We start from the raw sequence: 22048 nt of genomic DNA, 5'->3' as shown, positions 1-22048 counted from the left end.
AATATTCTTTGTACTGGATTGTGGGCCTCAAGCCAGTGCAGATTAAAGATATTCACTTGAGGATGGAAAAAGATTATAAGATATCAACTTATTAAAAAATATTTGTTTGACAGATCATTTAAAATTATAAAAAGTCGCTTCTTCTTTAAATTCGCATTGTCACATCAGTCCCATTCAATTCGAACTCTTCATCTTTTTTCTCTTCTTCCCTTCAATCACATGCTATGTCCCTCATAAGAATGTGCAGGTCTATCTGTAACTCTACTGCCTTCCACTAAACTATTATTATCAGTTATCCTTTACTCTTTACCCCATCAATTTAACCGTTTCTCATCTAGCCTTTAAGTCTTTACTTCTCCTTATTCCTACCTACTTTGGTTCTTTCATTTCTTGTTCTATCTCTCTCAGTACTTTCATCACAGTTAATTTTGTGGTTTGGACCTCTTTTTCACATTTTCTGGCTTTGTGCCCCTTCCTTCCTTTCCTCCTTCCTTTGACATTACTATTTTTTTTTCTTCTCCGCACTCACCTCCATTCCTTTTCTTATCACCTTCTCTGTCCATTCAGTTATTGCCTCCTGTAATCTTTGTACTGAAAATTTGCCAGAGATACAATATCATTGACAAATAACAGAGGTTGGGCATGAACAGATCTTAGAATCCAGTAATCGATAAATATTTTCTTAGACCTCTAAAATAATATTTTATTTTATTTATTAATTTTTAGTAAAGTTACATTCAAAAGAAGAAGAAGATAAAATTGAAAGAGGGACAGCGCTCACAACATATTTTTCAAATACAATGCAGCTTAAATTTTTTTTTTACAGCTTAAAACAAATTGAAATGCTAGTTTTATTAAAAATGTATATGTTCAGGAATTGTGCATAAAAATTTACTTCCATTTTTGTACAAATAAATTGTTACATATCTAATTTTAGTGTTATTTTAATATTTTTATTTTATTTGATTTAATAATTGACATCACATCTTGTATGATGTCAATCTGATGCATAATATTTGCTATATAAGAAATTGTAGATACAATCTGATTCTGACGATACATGAGCTACTAAGTACGGTTTTATCTGATTGGTATGGTCTTTCACACAATTTCAAACAACCATTATAGATTTTTATATCAATTACATGATTTTTATATAATACATTATTATATGCAGTAATTATGTACGTGACAAGATGGAATATTCTGTGTTCCATTTTAATAGGCAGGGGGTTAGTGGTCGGGTGGAAGAGGGTTTTGTATAGTTTGTTGTGCGTCTTTTCAGAGGGAGGGAGAAGATCAATACTCCCGCGCCTCATCTACTTCTCATCCTCCTCTCGACAATGTATACCCATTCCTACAACGTAGCCTATCTTTCTTTCTCATTTTTTCTTTTTCCGATGCATTTTCTTCAGCACGATTCCATCATCTTAACTGTAATTGACAACAACCATTTTTGATGTTTCTCCTGTATTCTAGTAGAATATCTAGCCACCCACCTTTCTGTCTTCAACGTACTCTTGTTATCTAGAATTAATAATCTATGTACATCTAGTCTGTGTACCCTATCTACTCACCTGCTCCTACCCTTTTGCATCTATTGTGCGAAAGTGCAATCACAATTATGGGGAAGTGCAATCGAAAGTGTCAAATATCATATATGTTGTGTAATAAGAAAAACAATTCTCAACTTTGAGGAATTTTATACTGTTGACACAGATTGAGGTTTGTCTTAATTCTCACTCTATTTTTGCTATTTCCACAGAGACCCAGTACCACTTTCACCAGGACATTCTCTTACTGGATGTCCTCTCACATCTTTACCTGAACCCAATTATTAAAGGATTGAAATTACGCGATTAGGTTGTTGGCAATTGCTCCAAAAATTAATACAATCCATTTGGAAACGATGGTGAAAGGACTAACTGCATTATCTTCAACAATGCAAAAATGGTGTTTTCCCACCCGTAACCTTTCGGTTGGAGATCTAGTTCTGTTCGCTAACAAAACTATGTCACTCGTGCATTGGAAGCATGGCGTCATAACTCAGGTTTATCTGGGTCTGACAACTTAGTCAGAGTTGTAGATTTACAGCTAATGGGTCGCTAAAGAGACCTATACATAAATTATGTTTTTAGCAACTTTTAAATATTAACATAAATTTTATTATACGAATAAATAATTAGATAATTTAAATGATATTTCAAGATATTGTTTGATTTATTACATATGTTATTATTATGATTTCACAGTATAATTTGTAACCTCATGTTATGATTTTATCTTTATTAATTTATTGTTATAAGCTAGATACATATCAAAATAACTATTACATTATGTTCATATTGCTCTTTACTTTAAATGATTTTCAGACAGCTTTTAACTACATAAATGTACAAAACACACTACTTGCATACATACATACATACAACACAAATATACCTGTTTACATTAAACAGGCGTGCCTGGTATACATTAAGCAGGTATACACTATCCCAGTCTACATTATGTAGGTATCCCAGTATACATTAAGCAGGTAGAGAGAGATTGTTATCTGATTTACTAGAACAGTAATTATTGAAATATGTTTGCTCTTATTGTCACAAAGAAAAAAAAAATCTGATAAATTAAGCTCTATTATTATTATTATTATTATTATTACTACTAATTTTTATTTTTTATTTTTAGGGGCATCTACTGCTATGGTCATTAGCCCCTCCAAAACAAAAAGATCTGTCAAACAAATATTTTTTAATAAGTTGATATCTTATAATCTTTTTCCATCCTCAAGTGAATATATTTCAAGTGATTATCTTTTCTATTACATTATTATTATTATTATTTTCTTTTTCTAAGAAAAAAAAAGTTCTGTTCCTCCCATTACAAAAACTCTAGCAACATAGTCAATATACAAAATATCTTTCCTCCCCCGAAAACAGAACTCAGGTGACAGTAAAATGACAAGTCTTGTCCAAATAAAAGAGCATTAAAAAAAGACTTGTCAACGGTTAATGAAAACCCCAAAATACACAACATAACAAGGGTGTAAAGGCCCTTGTCATTTTAAAATATTTCTAGAAATTTCTTATGAAATTTAGTCAAAAACTCTCAAAACAAAACTTGTCAGCGATGAAAAATGAAATACACATCAGTAAAATCTATTAAATGAAAACATCTTCCGATCATACATCGAATCTAATGTTGCTGTCTAGCAGCATGGATTTTTATCGGGTACGTCAACTATCTCGAACCTTTGTACCCTTTTGAATACAGTAGGTCCAGCAGTAGAAGACCAGGGTCAGGTAGATGTAATATACCTGGACTTCTAGAAAGCTTCTGATATGTTTCCGCATTATGTTCTGTTGAATAAAATGGAAAAAATGGGTTTCCCCTCTTCGCCGGTTAGGTGGACCGCTTCTTACCTTACAGACCGTTGTTTCAGAGTGTGTTTTGGTGGCTCCACATCTGATGAGTTTCAGATTGGTTCTGGCGTTCGTCAAGGATCGACTATCGGTATGCTTTTTTATTTATTTTCATCAGTGATATTATGGAGCACTTAATTGTTCTGTCCTGATGTTTGCCGATAAAGGAAAATCGTAAAAGGATGATACTGGATTATTCAATGATTCCCTAATTATATTTTGTGCTGATTCCCGAAATCTGTTTTGTAAATGATCGATATCTCCGGACTTTATCATCGATAAACAATACATTTTAAGCGACCCCGTAGAAAGTAATAAGATGATAAGTCGAGCGATCTCGCTGGCCATTCTACTTGATCCAGGATAAAAATGCGCTTAAAATTTCACGTACCTGAAGACCGAAATGAGGCGGGGCACCGTCTTGTTGAGACCAAATGTTTTGGAAGTCGGGGCGGACAACGTTTTGAATGTTTGGATTGATACGGTTTAAATTTCCGTCGATAAATAAAGACCCCACCAATACCCGCCCGTACATTTATTTTGATCGGACACTGTGTATGCGCCTGAAGATACCAGAGCGGATTAATATCGGTTTGAGTATCGACAATTATGGCGATTTACATTGCCGTTTAAAAAAAAAGTGGCCTCATCACTAAAAACTATGATGTTAAAAAAGTTAAGGTCTGCACAAATATTGTTCATCGTAATTTCGCAGGTCTCAAGTCTTAGTCATCTTCATTAAGTTCTTGCACCGGACCGATTTTTAAGGGTTAGAAATTTTCAGTTTTTAAAGTTCGAATCGCTGAACTTGGAATACCGTTATGTTTTCGTGCTGCTGTTCGAGACGAGCGATGGGGATTCTCAATAAATTCTTGCATGATCTTTAAAGATTCGTTATTATTTGTTTCAGGTTTAGGCCTTCCTGGTTATTAATGCTCCTTGTTTCTTCAAATCGTTTGATGGTTTTAGACACTGTACGTTTTAAAAAAGCAATACGATTATTAAACGATGCGTCGAACGATTAACAAATTTCATTATACGACCTGTCTCTATCACCAAAGCCCCTCATCGTTAAAAGTACGACCCTCTCCTGTCCACTAAGTGACATGTCGGTAGCGATATTAGCAGGAAGCGCAGAAAAAATTAATTCGGTAGAAAAATATTACAAAAATAGTGAAAAAGATGTAAACAAAAAATGCGGTAAAGGTAAACAAAATAAATTAGCCGACCGATCACAGGCAAATTCTCATAAGAAACTAACGGTGTAGTAATAAAACTATCTAAATGGAATATTATATGATAAAGTAAGCTTGATTTTTGCGACAACGGTAAGAGACCGACACGATTAGGCGATACGATTTTTATCTGTTTACTCATTAAATTGGAACAAAAACAATTTTTTGTGTTAAAAAATAAAAATAATTAATTTAACTTTTAAAATAAATGTTTAATTAATTACATTAAATTTTTATTTAATGCGGTTTAATTTCGTTTTATTGAATTTTATTATCTGAACTTGCTAAACTTAGTAATTTTAAAACTTCAAAATTAATCCCGTCGCCATTTTGGGTACAGATATCGTACAGACTTTTTCTTGTCGTATAGAGTCTTCTCATTACACTTCTCATTTTTCTTGTCATAAAGAGAACTTTAAAACGATGTATCACACAAAGGGTGTTTGTTACCTTTAAACCCCTGGGCCACCTCCCAAGAACGGGTTGAAATTTTATTTCTCATGGTCGAGCGATAACCTGACCTGCGGTCGACCTTATCCTGAACGTTATAGTATTCTATCTGGTTTTAAAGTGCTCGAGGGATTTCCGTACTTTAGACTCGCTTTGTGTAATGCATCTTGTTAACTTTAAAAATTAAATAATTATTTTGCTTCTGAAATTGAACCCACTAATATGTTATACTTAACGAGGTGTTTAATACCCGCATTCTTACAAGTTAGGCGACCCGATTTCGTATTAAAAAAAATATATATATATAAATATTATTTATTATTAACTCTCTTTTATGCGTGTATATAACTCGATTTTGAATCGGAAGGTTTTCTGAGGTCTTTTTTTAATTATGTTAAATCGACTTCGGTTTGCGAGATAACGGTTCAGATGTCCGTATCACGCGATATCTGGGATAAGTTTGTAAGAGAATACAATGTACAACGGTTTATTTGAGTCGGCTCCCTCGTTTGTAAGAAAACGAGTTTTTAAGTTGTCTGGTGACATAAGGAACGAGGGAAGTTTTCTTTATTAGAAGAACAAGAATAAGAGTGGCTGCTTTGAAATTATTTTTACGTTATTAATATGTTTTATGGATTTTTTATATTAATTTATAATGAACTTTTTTACGAAGCCGTTGCCTTGATTCTATTAATATGTTTTGCGGTCGGTTACGGTTAACAGGTTTTATCGATAATAACAATTTAAGCGTTCTAAATTTTGTTTTCATTTCTTATCTTATATCTGATTATTATTTTTATGTCGTTATACTATTATATCGTAAATTACAGAAATAAAATATAATTTTAATATTTTAAACGATTCGTATTTTGGAAATAATGTAAAACCGTATTAAATCTACGATGTCGTTGTCGCTTTATCTTTACGGGAACCTTCAAATAACTACTAAACAGTGAAAAAAAACTGATAAAAAACTACTAAGTGGACAACATATGACTTCCTTGTACGCCTATTAAATTACATTTACATAAAATTTTATTTCTTTAAAAACTTCTGATATTTTTTCAGTTTTCTCTTTTTTGTTATTACTGAATTATTATTCATCGTCGAAAGTTTTTACAATGAGAGGTTAATAATAATTATTAGTAAGTCAATATATTATAATTAACAAAAAAAGTTAAAAAAAAAGGAGAAGTCTGATTTGAACCGATGTGCCTTCACCTAAGATCCAAATATTTCATTAATTAAAATTTTATTTGGATATAAATCTGAAACCGATGAAAATAATTACCGCTTATGATATATCGTTAAAAATCTGTCAATGAGGGCAATTACAGCGTTAAGAAAAAGTCAAAAATTCAAATTTTTGGGGATTTTAGGTTTTTTTGGACACTTTTGGTTCAGTCGATTGCAATCAAAAAAGAAGGTGCTCAAATAGATGTTGGGACAGTGCTAAATCCAAAATTTCAACCTTCAACGGCTAATTGTTTTTAAGTTATGCGAGAAACAAACGTACGTACGACGTCACGCCGAAAGTAGTCAAAATGGATATTTCCGTTGAAATCTGGAAACCGTAATTTTTCGCGATCACAATACTTCGTTTACTTCGTACAAGGAAGTAAAAAGAGAAAACTCTATTAAATACCGAAAAAATAATTTTTTTGTGAAAAAGGGAAGCGGGATTACGATCGCTGGAGCAATCATCAACGACTTTCCAACCGCAGACATTTTTTCTTTTTTTTCTTGTGAGGGGAGAAATCCCGTTTACGGATAAAGTCTTGGGCTCCCTAACAGGTTCCGCAAGATCTTGTTAAAGCGAGTACACCTTATCACCTTTTCTTTCTTTTTCCCGTTTAGCCTCCGGTAACTACCGTTTAGATAATACTTCAGAGGATGAATGAGGATGATATGTATGAGTGTAAATGTACATTGAGTCTTGTACATTCTCAGTTCGACCGTTCCTGAGATGTGGTTAATTGAAACCCAACCACCAAAGAACACCGGTATCCACGATCTAGTATTCAAGTCCGTGTAAAAATAGCTGGTTTTACCAAGACTTGAACGCTGGAACTCTCGACTTCCAAATCAGCTGATTTGGGAAGACGCGTTCTCCACTGGACCAACCCGTTGAGTACGTATACCTTTTTTTTTCTTTTTTTTTTTTTAACCTCCGGGGCCGCAGTTAAGCGTTACTGTACAGAGGATGAGATGAATGATTTGTAGCGTGTGTGAAAAATGCCATGCCTGACCGGGATTCGAACCCGGGACCTTCGGGTGAAAGGCCGAGTACGTATACCTGCGCCCTACAAACTAAACCTCCACGTCACCGACTCTCCTCCCGAGGCCGAACCCGCAATTAAGCATTACACAACCCTGGGAGGTGCTTTCGAGCTCAGGGGATCCAGAGTTTCCGTGCTTCATCACCGTCGCCCGTCCACGCAAGCGCAGAAAAACGACTGCTCCGCAGGAGGATGTCCGTCACCAGCTCGGTCTCCAGAGCTCTTCTAATATAGCGCATCATCACATCCAACCTTACATTATTCCTTCAAACTAACTAATCGAGACCGTGGAAACGCTGAGAGTCTAAATTTGACAAAACCGTTTGTGACTGCGAATGCTTCAAAAAACGAACAAGTTGTAAGTCAAATCAGTGCTACACTCGTACCGATCAAAATTACGTTTTATGTAATATAGAAATTCAGACCTACCACCCAATAAGTCGACCAGATTAGGTCGCGTAACAAGAGCAACGTAACCTCATTCCGGTCTTCGCAGGAGAGAGGGACAAACCCCGCACTCTCACTTGGTCTCACCGGGTATTACCGAGTCACCATCACGACCGCCACCGGCGAGATGAAGCCACGCCCCCGGTCGCCACCATCATACCCCGGCAGTGCGACCACGGATTACAGTACACACCCAAGGAGTGTAAAACATACCGATAGTCGTTGGCACTCGTTCACCGCGCACCCTTCAGAACCTGAACAATTAGTTTTGAATGGCACTCGATGAGGCGGGTGCACGTCCGAATCTAAGCCGAATACAAATCGGCAAACAAGAGCAAACGGTCAGTCTAGTTCGGTTAAATTCAATCTACAAAATATTGGAAACCAGTGGCGGTACACACGTAACCGCTAGCTCAAAGAATCTTCAAAAGTAACCTTAAAACATCAACAAACACCAGACGCATGAGGAGGGACCAGAGTGTTTACAGTACTAACAATGTCTTTCTGTAAAATAAATTTCATAATATACAGAAAACCGGGTCTTTACAGTGAAAGATTACCATATATTTGTGCGCTCCAAAAAACAAGCTGATATTTCATAAATATTTTTGGTATTTGCTTTCCTATTCGTTTGAATTTTTAGTGAAATCGGGCCGATGAAACACAAAAACTTCTTCAAGCACTGTATAATTTTTTATTCTTTTTTTTAACCTCCAGGACCACCGTTAGGTGTTGTTTTAGAGAATGAGATGAATAATTTGTAGCGTGTGAAAATGCCATACCTGACCGGGATTTGAATCCGGGACCTCCGGATGAAAGACTAGCGGTAGCGTCTCGGCCTATCAATACCTAACGGTGGCCCCGGAGGTTAAAAAAAAGCTCTGTGTAATATCACTGCGCTTGTGTGTATGTAGAGTGTTTCTAAAACGGTGGGCTGGCTATACTTTTTCGGATTCTACTTGTAAAACTAAACAAAAAATATCCTTAGGAAAAATGGCGATATCCCCTTCGTTCTCCCACTGTCCGCCATTTTGTTATTTTTATATAAAAATTTATATCTTAATTTCGGATAAAGGAATCGCATTAATATTTTGTAAGCGTCTTTGTAATAAAGTTTTAAAATTAGCAAAACACCAGGACTTAAATACCTTCGCAAATTATAAAACGGCGGCCACGTTTAGTTTTCAATCCGTTATATCTGCACAAATATATGTTTTTACTAAAATATTAAGCCTTTTATTTTGAACAAAACGGCATTTTATTTTTTTAAATCGGTTAACAAATTATCTTCCTTATTTGCCGAAAATCTTCCACATTTTTTGGAATCTCTACAATTAAGACGAAATATGCGGTTTCACCACGACGTCGTTCCAGTACATTTCAATCAGTCGGTATCAGATTTCCTGCATGAAACTTTCCATGAAAAAATTGATAGACCGCGGAGGGCCAGTCCCCTGGCGTTCCCGATCGCCTGACTTAAACCCTCTTGACTTCTACCCGTGAGGCCGTTTCGAACATATTATTTATTCGACTCGACATTGAGGATCTTCAACGAAGGATTTAAAACGGATTTCAAGAAATTAGGAATACTCCAGGAATTTTTGAACGGTTAAGACAACTCTCAGAAAAAGACCGGAGACTTACGAACACTTTGAACGTCTCTTATAATTGTTAACGCTTTATTTTAAAAATAAAAGTATACCTAATGTTCTACAACGATTAACGTAAGATTATCACAGGCAGTTGTTTTATTTTTTTAAATTATTACGTCTATTATTGTGGGAAAATATGTGTGTGTGTGTGTGTATGTGTATATATATATATGTGTGTGCGCGCGCGCGCGCGCGTGTGTGTGTGTGTGTGTGTGTGTGTGTATGTGTGTATAATATAAGTAACTTTTAAATTTCTAGTGAGAATTTTGTGCATCGGTGCTAAACAAATTACTTCGATGGTCTTCACAGGTACCATCTATTTACTTTCATCAGGAAGGTACTGAATTCAATTACCAATCGTGCTTCCATCTCTTTACGTACTACAAAAAAAAAATAATTACGTGCTATACAATCTTTTCAGATGAAGAAAAATATACGGCCGATGTACGGTTGTAAATAAATATTTTTAATTGCGTGGTTAAAAATATTATAACGTTACTTAACGTTGCTTTTTTAAAAAAGGGATACGCCTACAGACAGGAGGCCCCAGTTAAATACCGATCGGTAGTCAAACAAGCGACAAGTATTACTTACGGATACTTGTTATTTTTAATTATTTGAATGCCCATAACAATGCAGTTACAAAATTAGACCGTACGCAGTAATTACAAAACTTTTTTAAAGTCGTATCGTTTTCATTACAGGTTTGTAGATTCGATACAGATAATCACTCGGTTTCTAACTCATCCGGAAACATTTTACTGTTATGATTTGTAGAAACGGTACGAGTTAGATTGAAGTAATTTTTTTTCATGTTACTACTTGTAAAAAAAAAATGTTCACCTCATTCAAGCCGTAATGTATTTCTCAATATATTATTGTGCGCGTGATATGTGTCAAACACAGATATACCTCATTCTCGGCACTAAAAGTACGGAGAAGGATCGAAACGAATAAGAAGGGAAAATAAAGGAATATTCTTATTTAACTCTGATACAAATCAACTTCTTTTTTTAATTACATAATCCGTTGGAAACAAATCGCACACCATATCTGTACGGTGTTATCACTAAACACTGAAAACTGTAAAAAAATAATCTGATTTCATAATTAATCGACTAAACGAATGAATTCTATTCAAAATAATATATTATAAAAGTCGCAACCAGGAGAACTTTTATTTATTATTCTCAAAACAACAACACGAGTCCTGAAAGATTCTAGCTAAGAATAGTCCAATCGCTTTACGATAGATGAACTTTTTAGCGTATGAAAAACGTCTAATCTAAGAGGATTTGAATCTAGAATCTTTTGGATGAATGGAAGGCCGCTACTCTTTGCCACGAGGCCGGGAATAATGAAAAAGATTGCCTCAGATTTTTCCTGGAAATATGGAGGGAAACTGTGGTAAAACCTTCATCAAAGCAGGGTCACAAAATATATTCGAGACAAAAACTACAATTTAGCGGTAGTTAATAGAGATTATTTGAGTACATATATTTGTACATTATAAAATAAGAAAATTAAGTTTGTTTTTTTTTTTAATTACTATTATTTAAAAATTTATTGACAGAGTTACCGGTTTGTTTAGAAATTTTATTAGTTATTTAAGAGAAGATTTGTTAATTTAATTTTAAATAAATCGCCGGGGAGATCTTTCGTATGTATTAATAATTTATTAGAAACGGCAACAAAAGCACAAAAAGGCCCTTTTTTACGCCGAATTATCGAATTGAATTACAAAAAAAAATTTCCGTTTGGTTTGACGGGTTTGATATTGCTTTTTTTGCGAATACGTAAATACGAATGCACGGATACGTAAACGATTTTAATTTACCGAATATCGGTCTAATATATCTTGCCGGACCGTGATTTGATCGTCCTTTTTTATATCTTGAAACTTTTCCCGATCTTTTTTTTTAACAAGCTCCAAGAGATGTTTGTATTCATCTTTTAGATGAAACAAAATATTTCAAATATATCCCTTACATAAATATTTCACCCGGGAATATTATTTACATCTTTAACTTTTTTCATGTACTACAAATTTTTCATTCCGACTCCCACGCACAAGCTTCGAGCTTACGCCGTGAATTAATCGTCAACGTACTCGTACGTGAAATTAAAATCGCACTAAATTTGACAAAATTAGCATATTAAATGAATTAACCTGACACCGATCGGACCAGGTACATTGTTTGATCGTACATTAAACAGACCGTGTTTGACCGCACGTTGAAATGAACTGGGGGGTTTAAGGTTCTTACGATAAACGTAACTAGTTGTTACAGTATTCACTAATAACACAGTAGCGGGTGTTGCAATAATTTACGTAAATAAAATTGTATAGATATTTTATTTGAATTTTGAATGAGGACTTCTAAAACCTATTCACGAAACTTCTTTTTCTTCACGTTTCTCCTTTTTATTTGCGTGTTACTTTGTAATACTGTTCTGATAAAGGTTTTCCTGTTTCCCTCCGTTTCTTCCAGGCAAATTCTGGAGCAATTTCTTTTTGATATCCGTGACTTAGCATTCCTGTCATTCACGATGTGATCTACGTAATGCACGACAAATAATCTGAATAAGTATTTACGTCTGCCGTCTGTCTCTATTGTGTAAAGTGCCGATGTGTACCGCTTTGAAAGGGCCGCTCTAGTCCGCTTAAAAAAAAAAAAAATTGCCGTGAAAACATAAAAAACTGAAACAGAAAAAATGTGTTAACTGAATGGAAAATTATTAACATTTCTGTTAAAATAGATATAAGAAATGTTAAAATTAAACGATTTTAAAAATATTCTTTAAAATACAATTAAAAAATTTTCTTTTACAGAAATATTATTACTCTATGAATTTTTAAACTTTGCTAATTAAAGTTTTTAAAAGTTTTTCATTTCTGCAACCCGTTCAACATGTATATAAAAATTTGTGTTCAATTAATGCGCTCACGAATTGTGATTATATTGTAATTATTTTTTCGATAATATTAATATTTTTCAATTACCTCTGATGTAATTATGAGTAACCAAGTTTTTAGTTTGTTTTTATTTAACGCTTTGTGTGACTTAATACTTTTTATCGTGTTTAAAATAAACCTGAAAAATAAATGTTGTTTTAAAAAAGGGTTTAATTAGTTTTGGTATTCCTATCGTGTCTCCTTCATTTTTTGTAACGTTCGATTAATTTACGTGTTTACACACGATCAGATCATTTTAGTTTATAATTCTTTATACCTAAAACGTAATTTTATTTATTTATTCCTCTAAGTAATTTCAATTACCGCCCCGATTGCAAGTATGTGTAATGTGTGAAAAATGGCAAGCCGCATCGCAGGATTTGATTATTAGAACCTAATAATAAAACTTAAAAACTACACGTTTAGAAAAAAATTTAATTCTACAAAAAATTAAATGCAAAAAAAACGTCATTCTCAAAGCAACAAAGAGTATAATTCAAAATATGATTGATTTTTTATTTTATGACCTTTTAAAAATAATTATATATATCTTGTTATAATATTTTTTTACGGATAATTTAATTTTGTGTTTTTTTTTGTTATATTGGTTTGTTTTTAGCTACCCAGAAGGTTTGGTTCGACTAAGGAATCCAAACATTGAACTTATGGATCAAGATATTTTATATCATTTAGCGCTTGGCAGTGGGTCTCACGATCTGGTTGAAATGTTTGGTGACGTTAAGGTAAGTTATCAAAAGTTTTGCCTTTTAATTTCGTCAAAATAAACTTATTTATACCGACGTAAATAAATTTCATTTGGTTTTTCTGTAATAAAATAAAACTTCTATTTTTTACGCACGTATTTTTGAAGAGAACCTTCTTAACGCAGGCTTCGAGATGGGGAACTGAGAAAAAGCGACACGCGCTAGCTGAAACGTAGTTCGTTCAAGAATCGCGTTCAAAGAACGATAGAACGATACTGTTACCCTTTTGCGAATGGTTTTTGATCACGCTCATATTTAAATATTTCAATCGCAGATTGGATTTAACCGTCGACAGATTTAACAGATCGGATTTCTCTGATAGTTCATATTTCTTATTAATAAAAATAAAAAATAAAAATTATCGTTCGTGTATATTGCGTATACGTTATTTTGCACTTTAAGTCATATAATATTGCGTAAAAAGCTTCGCTTCCGTAGAGTGTCCACGCACCGACCACTCGTTTTAATTTTTTTTTGTGTTGTTTTAATTCTTTCATGATCTGCTTTTCATTAGAAATTTTTAGTCGCTCAAATAAGGTTAAAGTTTACTTACGATCAGATTTAGGCTGTAAACAGTTAAGCCAGATCTTCCCGACTGAAAATTACACAGGAACGAATATATAAGATGTCAAAGCTCATAATAAAAGAACTATAACCAAAATGCTTTCTGTAGAATATGCCCGTTCATCTTTAACATCTACAATAAAAGAAAATTATTGGAAAAGGTGTATAATAAACATCAGCAACCATCGAAATTATCCGGTCATTATAAGAAAGCTATAACATCATACGATCCTGTTTGACCCGTACAAGAAAGTAATGGACTTTTTATGAATTCTCAAATTTACCTGGAAAAAGTATAGACAAAGAAAGTGGACAATTCGGATTATACGGTGAGCAGGACGGTCAATAGTGTAGTTTCCCCCTACATAGAACCCTTTTCCCCGTTTATCAGCAGAATGTAAATAAAGAGAAGTAATACAACAAAGCGATATGTTTGCCGGAGCTTAGAAAAAAGATCTCTTCCTCAAAAGTAACATTTCTTTATTAATATTTTCCAAAACTACAGTATGTAAAGAAAAAATGTTATATATTGTCAGACGCAAAGCTCACAGTAGATAATCAAAACCACGATATATTAACTATAAAAATTATACCGGTATTTTTGTACTACCAGATTAGGTTAAATACAAAACAAATAGATTAAAAATAAGTGAAACTTAACGATGTCAATTCGGTATTTGATCCACAAATAACTTATTTCATATCGCATTTTGATACCGATGATGATTTGTTATCATTTAATTTTAACATCAACACATCCTGATTTTGATCACATTTTTCTTTCTTTCTCTGTTTGTAATAGATAAGGTACGCGTTAATTAATCAATATTAGAATATTAAGCGGTCATGCTTTAGTACAAGTATTGTGTACAAGGCGGAAGACACCCACCTTGTGACGTTACCGATCGCCACACCACCCCCTCCGTTCCGAGCCCTGAGGGGCTTTACCGGAGGTCGTCTTTAGACCCTCTAACTGATTACATCTCACAGTCATCAGCCAGGACTCGGTCGGGATGCCACCGATTTAAATGCTTCGGCAGACATTTGCATCAGTAAAATACATATCGAATTTCGCCTTCACGTAGGCTTCAGACGGACATCTTCACATCCAACCTAACGTTATTCTCTCAAACTAACTGACCGAAATCGCGGAAGCGCGGACCCCGCGCCTGGTAAAGATTTGACAACACCGTTTGCGACTGTGAATTCCTCAGAAAACGAACGATTGAAGTTAAATCAATGCTACACTCGTACCGATCAAAATTATGTTTTACGCGAGGTAGAAATTCAGACCTACACCCGATTAAGTCGACACATTAATACGCAAATACAGGACCTTCTCAAAAACCTTGCCGATCACGGGCAAGAGCGTTAGTGCACGGTAAGAAGAACTAACGGTAGGATCTTTGTCGCCCCTTTGAACAACAACACCAAGACTCCACGCTTCCAAAACGCCTGAAAGTGGCCGGTGAAGAGCAACCTATTATATATTCTAGTTACAGGACCAAGGACTATTGGAAGCGCTAGGACGAGGAGCTCCGATGCGATAAAGTCATATCCGGGGGCCTTGTGCAGTGCCATACTACAGATCACCTGGCGCATTTCCGCCTCAGTGATCTCAGAAGACTGTAAGTCGGTCTCGAAAATCGCGACTTCCACGTCTGCCCCTGACCGCTTCAGTATGCCTACGCGTTTGCATCGGGGCCGGGGCTGGTTTCCGAGCTACAGTTATTTCTTTAGGCCTTGAGGCAAGATTTTTGAACCCTCGACGAGAGCTGTGAAAGTTGCTCGGAATAATTCGAGTTGAGGCAATAATCTCCTCTTGGTAGCAGCACTAGTAAACTTGGGGTTTGCTAAATAGGAAGACAAGCCACCCGGTTCCGCCAAAACATCACAGGCCAAAGGAGCAGAGCTGCCAGGCCTGCCCCCGGCTTGTAAAAATTCTTCAATAAGTGAGTTCATACTCTCCCAGGTGGTCACCCCTATATCTGCTTCTGAACTATTGTTGCCAGTACCAGTGTTCAAGGAGGTCGAAGGATAAAGCTCCAGCCCCCTCCTCAAGCTAGGCTTCTTACCTACCTCATTAACATCTGTCATGATCGGAGTTGCCCTGACCTAACAGTATACAAAAAAAATGCTCGCTATATTCCTTCTATTTAAAGATATCGGGCACAAGCCCACAAGTGTGACGACTACCCGCAGCAAGCCAGGGGCAGCTGGAGAACTTCTGTATTCTCATGTCACTCTTCGCCGCTACTGGATCAAATGTGTGAAATTATAATTATAGTCATAATGAAAAATTAAATATTATTTTGTAAATTTTAATATCTTGAAGAAGGTAAATTAACAACAAATTGCCTTCTACCGCAATACAGTGTCACTGCAGCCCAGTTACCTAAAACTCTTGGTATCCTGGCTCTAATTTTCTTTGCACAGTTGAATTTACCCTCATGTATATCCACTCAACCGCTTCAGCATTCTTAAAGATAATGTGGATCTGTTTTTTTAAATTAACGGTGTTCATTAAATTGCCGCTGAACACAAGTTAGGAATTCAGTCGGTTATCATAGCTTATCAGATTGGGCCTTTAAGGAGACCAGTTGAGAGGTCCACACTAGAAACTGACCGTTAAACAATACGTTAATGGTAGTCCAGTAAGTTATAGGAGCAACATTCTGTTAAAAGATGATTATATTAAGAAAACTGATTCCATTGAGTTTAATGATAAACCACTGGACCTGTAAATACGTAGAGTTACGAAACACTATTTAGAAAATTATAAAAAAATATGCTTCAGTTACCATAACTTTATTTGTAACACTGGTCTAAATCATAACATAATGAAAATATTATGAAGTTCATACCATAATGAGAGTTGTTTTTGGCTCAAAAATAAGCATTCTGAAAATGACAGTTCAGGTGTACTGACAGAACAGGTTATCTGACATAACATTATGAGCCACTAAGAAAGCAAAAGGAGTAAGTATTATTTCAAATGCCTGATGCCACATATTCATGTCACTTTCATGTAATTCATTAAAAATATTTCAGTAATAAAATATTTGAAGTTTTTGGTTGTTTTTCATTAATGAAAAATATCTTAATGGCAGTTTAAATACTGTCTGATAAATGTTTATAATTCTTTCTTCAGAGTAGTAAACCAAAGTTGTATGGAAGTTTTATAGTACCATACCATATAATTTGATCTCTAATATTGTGTAGTAAAAATAAGTTTTAGTCTTTTAATTATTATCATTATCATTCTAATAATATTTTCAGTTTGTCTGCATGGGAGGCACACCTAAAAGAGTTGAACAGTTTGCATACTACATTATGGAAGAAATTGGGCATAAATTACCAGCTGGTACAATGTTACAGGATATCAGTCACTTCTCATATAGATACTCGATGTATAAAGTTGGACCGATACTTTCAATAAGTGTAAGATAAATAATCTATTAATTCATATTTTAGTTTGTTTTCTCACGTATTTATTTCAAACAAACAGCTGTTAGAAAGTTTCTACAAAACCATATTGTCAAGATTTTTTAATCGATCTCATTCCATAAATTTATTATTTATCCTAGAATTGAATTACACATCTGCAATTGAAGTCAATCTAACCTTATTTATACATATTTTCTTAGGAATATGAGTTTTCATAATCTTAAATCTAAGAATATATCTTAAAATGATGTTCATTAAACTAAAGTGATCATAATAATGAATCTTTAGCCCTTATACATAAGTGGAATATAACATTACAAAATCTTAATCTTAGGTTGTATTTATTTATTAAATCATTATTAATTTTTTTGGGGGCTTACAGTCATTGGATTTATTTAATGTTATTCTTAATTTCTTATTGTTCTTCGCTAATTATTTAACCTCAATATAGGCCCTTTGTCTGTTTACCGTACCGACGTAAGTGGCCAACCGGTCTGCAACATTAAAGACCTCAAAATTGTGCTGCACAATGAAACTGTCAATTAGGCCACCGGCATGATCAGTGATCCCACTGTGCCAGAAAAGCGACTTCGCATTAACATCGGCACCAATAATGATCAGACCATTGATCATTATTGACCAATGTATGATTATTAAATCATATATTCTTATCTATTTTATAAATTCTAATCATTATCTTCCTGTACAGTACAACCAATTAACATTACATGTGAAAAAAGTAAACTAAAGACTTCTAAACCAACGGTTGACTCAACAGTCATATGGTTACAAGTACAGACAGGTTGCAAGTGTCTAATACAGCTGCTTATGTATAGTATATTAAGCATTGTTATTTTCTTTTATTTATTTTTATTAGTAATAAATATAACAAATGTTTACAATTATTTGTGTTCAATATGGATGTTAATATTTAAATCTGCATTATTAATTTCTAGAATTTTCACTTATTTACTCATTCTTTAGTCTTTTATGTTGTTTTTAATTTATCATCTACCTTTTTAGTATATTTTGCAACGGTTGAGAGCATGAAACTTCAGAATGAAGTTTAAGTTACACACCAGATCAACTTATGTAATGTGGTTTTATTTTAATTAAGCAGTCCATAATTAATGATTCCTCAAATACGAGAAAACCATATATTCATAGTGAAGGCAGAAATATTATTAGCAATGTAATGAAATACTTTGATAAAAAGAAAGAACTGGTAGATTTTTCATCCACTTTAATCACAATCTGTTCACATTTTTCCCCACATGTGAAGTTAAGTTAGTTGCACTGTGCTGATCAATACCATGTGCAATGTTAATTTGGTCACTTGATGTAATTTTTACTTTTTACACATTTATCTGTTGCCAAATTAACTAAGCCTGGATGTTTTTATAATGTGGCCCACCCCTGAAACAAGTTTTCATTTACAAGAATGGACAGTAACAATGATCGTAAATAATGAATACAATCTACAAAAGGAATAAACATTTGTTTTTTCGTATTAGTGCATTGAGCTTGGTTCTGGTGTATCACAGTTCTGAAGTAAGAAAATAAGTATATTAATAAAATAATTAAAACATGATTTATATAGAGGATTTCTCTTTTACTCAAAATTCTCCAAAACAACTTCAGAATGAAGTTTAAGTTATACACCAGATCAACTTATGTAATGTGGTTTTATTTTAATTAAGCAGTCCATAATTAATGTAATGTAATTTATCTAAATTATTATAAATGTTGATAAATATATCTTTGGGTTTTGATTGTTTCTGTTTCTAGCATGGAATGGGAATACCATCTGTCGGTATTTTACTTCATGAAGTTATAAAATTAATGCATCATGCTCGAGTCCAAGATCCAATATTTTTCAGAATAGGTACAAGCGGTGGAATTGGAATTGAAGGAGGAACTGTTATAATATCAGAAGAAGCTGTTGATGGACAGTTACAACCTTTCTTAGAACTTGTGCGTTTTTATTATCACCATCATTATTATAATTATTATTATTATTATAGATTGTTTAGATATTATAGATTGCATAGATTATTAGAGATAGCTTCTCACCCTCTGACCGCAGGCACAGACGGTCTTATTGAGTTCTTCCCATAAATTATTTGAGAAGTGTTAATAATAATATTACAGAAGTAATAATAATAATAATACCTACCTCTATGCGGCAGAAAGCCTAAGACTGTGCAACAAAAGTCCTCTAGAAAATCTAAAAAAAAAGAAAAGAAGATTATAAAAAAAATGTTAGGTCCTAAATTTCAAAATGATCAGGTAAAATTAATTTCAAATAACAAACTTTACATTAATATTAAAAAACTGTCAAATATGATAAGGAAAAGATCAATTCCATTTTACTCCCATTTAATTAGAATGAATAACAGTAGATTGACTAAACAAATTTTTTTATTTCTTCCAAAGTAAAAAAACTAAAGGCAAATGCTTCACCCAAGTCCAAGAAGACCTAAAACAACTGAAGATAACTGAAGAAATTATAAGAGAAAGAGAAATTTTAAAGAGAATATTAAAAGATGTAACTAAAAGGTTCAAAGAAGCGCCAAATGGATGAACAACAGAGCTGAACTTTCTGAAGAATGAAGGAAAGAGATATCGGAAGCAATAAAGAGGTACTGGGAAAATAGAAAAACAGAAAAAAAGAAACAATTGAAAATAAATAATCAATCTAATGTGTTCCAAGGTGAACTATTCAGAAAAAAAAAATACTATGTTTTAAGATACCTAAGTTGATTTTTTCAGCTATACTCTTGCTTTCCTATTGTTTCTAGCTCCTCTTTTTGGAATCTTTAATTTTTAGTCCATTTGACTTCTAACAGTCTGTGTTGCCTACCTCGTCATTGTGTCAAGCAGGGAACACAGACCGTTAGACTTGTCTAACAGTCCGGCCAGTCTGCGGCCTGGCAAAGTGCTGTTGTTTTGCCAGTGAGATTTGCTTAGTGGTTTTTTCCACACGATGGCTGAAATGTTTCATAGGTTTTGACCAGTTCTTCCCTTGCATGTTTGGGATATATTACCTTTCCTGCTGGTTGTTCTTTGCCTTAACATCTGTCTCATTAGGTAGGTCATGTGGTCAAACCTTTATTTTGTGGTCTGACAATTTTGTGGTCAGGGAAGTGATCCCTCTTCCTTCTCATCTGAAGCCAAAGGTTGAGCATTTTTTATTTTTATATTAAACAGACACACCAGCTGATGCCACACAAAGTTTTTGATTTAGTTATAGTTGTGTTAAAATAGTTTATTTGTTGATAGGATGGCTCCTTCTACTGTCAAGTGTGATAAGTGTGCTAAGGGTTTTTATGGTAAATAAAAACTACTCCCATATAAGGGCCCATGCATGGCATTATTTCATTTAGAGTGTTTGGGTATTACCAATGAAGATTTTGAGTTTTGATGTTTAATGGGGGTGGTAAATATGTTTGTGATTATTGCTTATGAATCCCTAAAGGTGATCATAGCTTGATTTCCAATGTTGTGCAAAAAAGTCATAAAACCAAATGTGGTTAAAGATGTTACAGCTACCTGCTTAATTGAAATAAAAGAGGATTACGTATCATTAAAACAAAATGCATGTGTAACAATTTAGTCTCCAAGTTGTTCAGCTTAATCTCTAATTTAGAGTAACGAATAAGCCAAATGTTAATGCAGATCAGCTCATCTACACTGATAAAGGAACTAAAAGCTGAAAATGGACAACTGAAGAAAAGCTGAAGGATTTTGTGACCAAATCCAGTTGACTCCAGCCCATGCCAGTAACATAAAGCAGGAAATGACAATACTGGTTAGAAAGGAAAATGGGATTATAATGTGTTGCCTCCATCCACTAAGGAAAAGACTAGTACCATTTCTGTTGACAATGACAACAGTCTAGTTGCTTCTCAGGAAGGAAAGGTTAATGATGATGGTGGTTGGATTTCAATTAACCACCCATCTCATGAATGGTCAATCTGAGACTGTCCAAGATTACACTTCATTTACATCCATACATATCATTCTCATTCATCCTCTGAAGATATACCTTATGGTAGTTCCGAAGGCTAAACAGAAAAATAGAGAAGTTGAGTCCTTTTCATGTTGCTGTATCTGTCAAAAACTATGAGAAGGTTGTTTCCCCTGAGATATGGCCTAATGGAATTTTGATTTTTACCATTTTATGGACTTGTAAGAGAAAACCAAAGATATAAAGCAACTGTTAATCAAACGGAACCCCCAGAGGAGGATATTGAGAATAATCACTAATGAGTTGTAAGTAACTGAGACAAATTTTAGGCATACCACTTTGTCAGTTGATTACTTTCAAATTGTTTATAGAAATGACAGGAACTATTCTGAAAGTAACAAAAGCATGTGGAGAAGGTTTATTGACAGCCGTTTGCAACAAGGTAATTTAGAAGAAAGGACTTAGAATTTATTACTGAATATGTTTGGGTTAAGATACGCATGAAGGACAGTTATAACCTTTTAATTGGAAATTATTTCAGCCCCAACACCTATCCTTAAGTGCTGACTAGATATTTCAATCAATTGCCCTTGAATGAAATATGAGGGCAGCATATGATTAAAACTTGATTTTGAGTGATACATAATTGTGATGCTAGGTGATTTCAACATGCATTTTTATGTAGAAAAGACTATACTTACTATTCTAATGGGGAAACTTATGACTACTGAGCTGTTTTTGAGCTGTTTTTTTGGGTGTCTAGGTGCTTCAAGCAAATTAATCAAGCTCCTCTGCCGAAAATTTGTTAGATCAGTCTTGCAGTACTGTTCTGTGATTTGGGGGTTATGACAGAGAGATTACT

At 34.1% G+C, this 22048-nt stretch overlaps 1 protein-coding gene across 2 annotated transcripts in view; it reads left to right on the top strand.

Annotated features, from left to right (window-relative positions):
• The window catches only part of LOC142329745 (uridine phosphorylase 1), a 114748-nt gene that overhangs the window by 46146 nt on the left and 46554 nt on the right, over positions 1–22048 (top strand). For both annotated transcript variants that reach the window (XM_075374493.1, XM_075374492.1), the window contains exons 2-4: positions 13061–13184; positions 17049–17210; positions 19005–19190. In XM_075374493.1, the coding sequence (XP_075230608.1) occupies positions 13061–13184; positions 17049–17210; positions 19005–19190 (472 nt within the window). The remainder of the gene's footprint in view (positions 1–13060; positions 13185–17048; positions 17211–19004; positions 19191–22048) is intronic.

The sequence above is a fragment of the Lycorma delicatula genome, chromosome 9 (genome assembly GCF_047948215.1).
Source record: "Lycorma delicatula isolate Av1 chromosome 9, ASM4794821v1, whole genome shotgun sequence".
Lineage (NCBI taxonomy): Eukaryota > Metazoa > Arthropoda > Insecta > Hemiptera > Fulgoridae > Lycorma > Lycorma delicatula.
This window is presented reverse-complemented; position numbering and strand designations above follow the sequence as displayed.